Raw genomic sequence first — 3,611 nt, forward strand, 5'->3', positions numbered from 1 at the left:
AGAGCAGGCTGCTGCTGCAGGGAGCATGTGAGTGAGCCAGCTGCCCAGGGAACAGATTAGAATGTAGCATGGACCAGAGGCCCTGGGGAAACACAGCTGAAGAAGCCTGCCTGTGACGTGAATGCCTGAGGCATACAGCTCTGAACATGGGGAGCCCATGTTCAGAGAGGAAGCAGGTTCTGTGGCCCCCACACATCACTTGGATGGTCTGGATCTACTCTGGAGCCACTTCAAAGGTGCCCCAGTCCCATGGGGGTGTGGGACAGGGCAGAGGACTTGTGTCAGTCAGTTCAGGGTGTTACAGCAGAGTACTAGTGGGGTAATTTATGAACAACAGTAGCTCATTGCTCACAGTGCCACAGGCTGGGAGTCCACGCCTAAGGTGGGCCTGCTCCCTGCCTCCGAGATGCATTATTTTTTATTTATTTATTTATTTTTTTTTGCTGTGCCCTCATGTGGCAGATGGGTATGAAGTTCCCTGAAACCTGTTTTGTAAGGACACTCAATCCCACTCATGGTTGCTGGAGTCCTAGTGACTTCGTCACTTCCCAAAGTCCTTGCCACTTACTACGATCCCATTGGGGATTAGATTCCAGCTAACAAGTTGTGGAGAGACACCAACATTCAGACCGTAGCAGGGCTACAGGCTCACACCCCACAAGGGGCTCATTACATCTTGGCATTCCCATGGCTGACCTTTCTTTTCTCCCTCCTGTAATTTTCAGGCAGCAACATCACAGCAGCTTTCCTAGTCCAGAGGACAGCTGAGCCGAAAGGACCCTTGGTAAGAATTGGGAGGGAGGTGTAGAGACTGTTGGCTTGTTAACAGCTCCAGCTTGGGTGCTGAGGGAGGGAGGTGGCAAGCTGAAAAAAGGAACATCAACTTGGGAGGCTAAGGCGGGAGAACTGCTGTGAGTTTTAAGTCAGCCTGGGCTACATAGTGAGTTAAAGACCAGCTTGAACTACATAGCAAGACTGTCTCCAAAGTGGTGGTGGGCTATACAGTTTCTTGGTTGACTGGCTCCGGAATCAGCAGTTGAGGGATTATGGGGACAGAGCCCTTGTGAACTCATAAAGTGACAGCAGAAACAATGTGTACCCATCTAGAACTGAGGCCTTGTGCTTTGGTGGCGCAGAACACGCAGTAACGTGAATGGCTAGGGCATGTACCATAAGTGAACCTGTTGTCACCATGTTCAGTGAGGTCAGGGAACAGGCATCATTGCCCCAGGTGATCATAACGCCTGGCAGGGGCTGGGAGGGGCAGGGGCAGGGGCTGGCTCAGGTTAACATCTTAGGTTGCCTTCTCGTGTCCTGAGAGTGGTTTGTGGCAGAGCTGCTCCAAATTTTAAATATTTAGGAATCATTTAGGGATCTGATTAAGATGCAAAATTCAGTCTGCTGGGTCTGGGTGAGGCCTTAGGGGCTGCATCTCCAGGATCAGTCAGTGGCACTGAGTATGCACTTTACTGCCCACCCTGTGAGCTGCAGGACCTGATGGCTTGGTCTCAGGGCTGCTGGGAGCAGGCGAGGTCCAGGTGCTGAAGACAGCCATTTGCCCTCCCTGCTCTCTGCTTTTCCCTGGCACAGCAGTAGTGATTCTGTTCACTCAGCCCAGTGTGAGGCCGCTCCCCGGCAGGCCCTGTTTACCAGCCTTTCCCAAGGCTGCTCTGCTTGCTGAGCAGTGCAGAGTCTGCAGTCAGACTTTGGGTAAAGCTGTTTCCTGGAACCTCACACGTCCAGGTTTCTGTTTTCTTCTTTAGAACGAGGGTTTGGCAGAGGAATGATCAAGAGAAAAACATGACATTTTTGGAGTTTACTTTATAGATACTTGGACAAATCTGTCTCATTGCAAGTCAACCTGAAATCTCCAAGTCAGTATTCCCACAGTGGTTGAAATTGTAGCTAATTGTTTTGGGTTGTTTTTTGATTTTTTTGAGACAGGGTCTCACCATGTAGTTCAGGCTGACCTGTGAACTTACTATGTAGCCCAGGCTGGTCTCAAACACCATGATCCTCATGCCTCAACCCCCCGAGTTCTGGGATTATAGGCATGTGCTACCATACCTGGTTTAGACCTGATTCTTTTATAAAAATATTTTGCCCAGTGCTTTGCCCAACTAAACTTCTCTGCTTGGAATTGGTTAAAAAGCTTAATGTAAGTAAAGCTTTTTAGGAATATAGTTGTCGCTCGGAATCCATGGGGGATTGGGTCTAGGACACCTCAAACTCTAAAATCCACAGATGCTCAAGTCAGTTTCTGTCCCTCTCTCTCTCTCTCTCTCTGCCTCTCAACTGGCCTTGAGCTCACTATGTAGCCCAGGCTAGTCTTGAGCTTTTAGAAATTACAGGCAAGCACCACCATACCCAGTTTTCAAGTCTGTTATATAAAATGTTGCCGTAGATTTGGCCAGATAGCTCAGCAGACTAAAGTACTTTCTCAGGCACAGCGCAGCACTGGGGTTTGATCCTGGGCATGCAGTGCCAGCCCTACCCCCATGGGGCATGCTGAGAGGGTGATTGAGACTAGGCATGGTGACACACCTGTAATCCCAGCATTTGGCAGACTGAAAACAGGAGAATCACTGTGATCTACATAGTGAGACCCTGTAGACCCTCTAGACCCTGTACTAAATAAATAAAATGTTGCTGATTTTTTTATGACCCCTACACATCCCCCTGCATACTAGTTAAACACATTCGTGATAGGGTTATAATTCTTGGTGGTATGGGACAGTCTCTTCAGGTAGTCCAAGCCATCCAATGGGACTGCCATGCATGTACCACCAATGGTTCAAGCCAGTAGGAGCATGTTCTCTAGTTTCCTTATGATGCCTAATTCTGTAAATGCTATGTAAATAGTTGTCATTTATATGTCATTATTTAGAGAATAATGACAAGAAACTACATCTGTACGTGTTCAGTACTGTTTTTTCCTCACATTTTTGATTTGCAGAAGATTAACTTCAGGACTATGGAGGGCTGACTGTTCTGGTGCGACATGAGGTCTCACTTGGGGTTTACACCTGAGGACTGGGTTTGAGCAGTGGCACTGTGGGAAGTCTACATCAGTCCGCTGCTATGGGAAAAGCAGTATACGTCAACTCCCCCTTCCACATGGCCCTGTGAAGTCGATGGAGTACTACAGGGGTGCCTCAGCATTAGAGCATCTGTCCTGAGTTCTACATGCTTCTCTCATGTAGGTCAATTCCGAATTCTATACTGGCTGGTTAGACCACTGGGGCGAACGGCACTGGACCGTCAAGACTGAGGCTGTGGTCTCCTCCCTCTCTGATATGCTCGCCCGAGGGGCAAATGTGAACATGTAAGTGTAAGTGCCTGAAGGGAGGGCGCCCCCACAGCTGCGGGCTCACAGTTAAGTCTGGTGTGTTCTCTCATTTCCTTGTAGGTACATGTTTATAGGTGGGACCAACTTTGCCTATTGGAATGGTAAGAGCAATCTAACATCTGTTTGTAGAAACTTATGCAGCTTTGGATGCTCAGTTTTGGGTAGTGTACATATTGGCAGTTTTTGTTTTTTATTTTTTATTATCTTCTATATATAACAATTACCTGTATAATCATTTTACTCTAATTTTTTTTTTTTTTTT

General features: G+C 47.7%; 1 protein-coding gene across 1 annotated transcript in view; it reads left to right on the plus strand.

Moving 5' to 3' along the window:
- Glb1 (galactosidase beta 1) overlaps positions 1–3,611 on the plus strand; it is a 104,693-nt gene that overhangs the window by 47,509 nt on the left and 53,573 nt on the right. The window contains exons 7-9 of the mRNA XM_023719734.1: positions 726–784; positions 3,204–3,325; positions 3,410–3,450. Coding sequence (XP_023575502.1) covers positions 726–784; positions 3,204–3,325; positions 3,410–3,450 — 222 coding nt within the window. The remainder of the gene's footprint in view (positions 1–725; positions 785–3,203; positions 3,326–3,409; positions 3,451–3,611) is intronic.

The sequence above is a fragment of the Octodon degus genome, unplaced genomic scaffold (genome assembly GCF_000260255.1).
Source record: "Octodon degus isolate 3935 unplaced genomic scaffold, OctDeg1.0 scaffold00071, whole genome shotgun sequence".
In the NCBI taxonomy this organism is placed as follows: Eukaryota; Metazoa; Chordata; class Mammalia; order Rodentia; family Octodontidae; genus Octodon; species Octodon degus.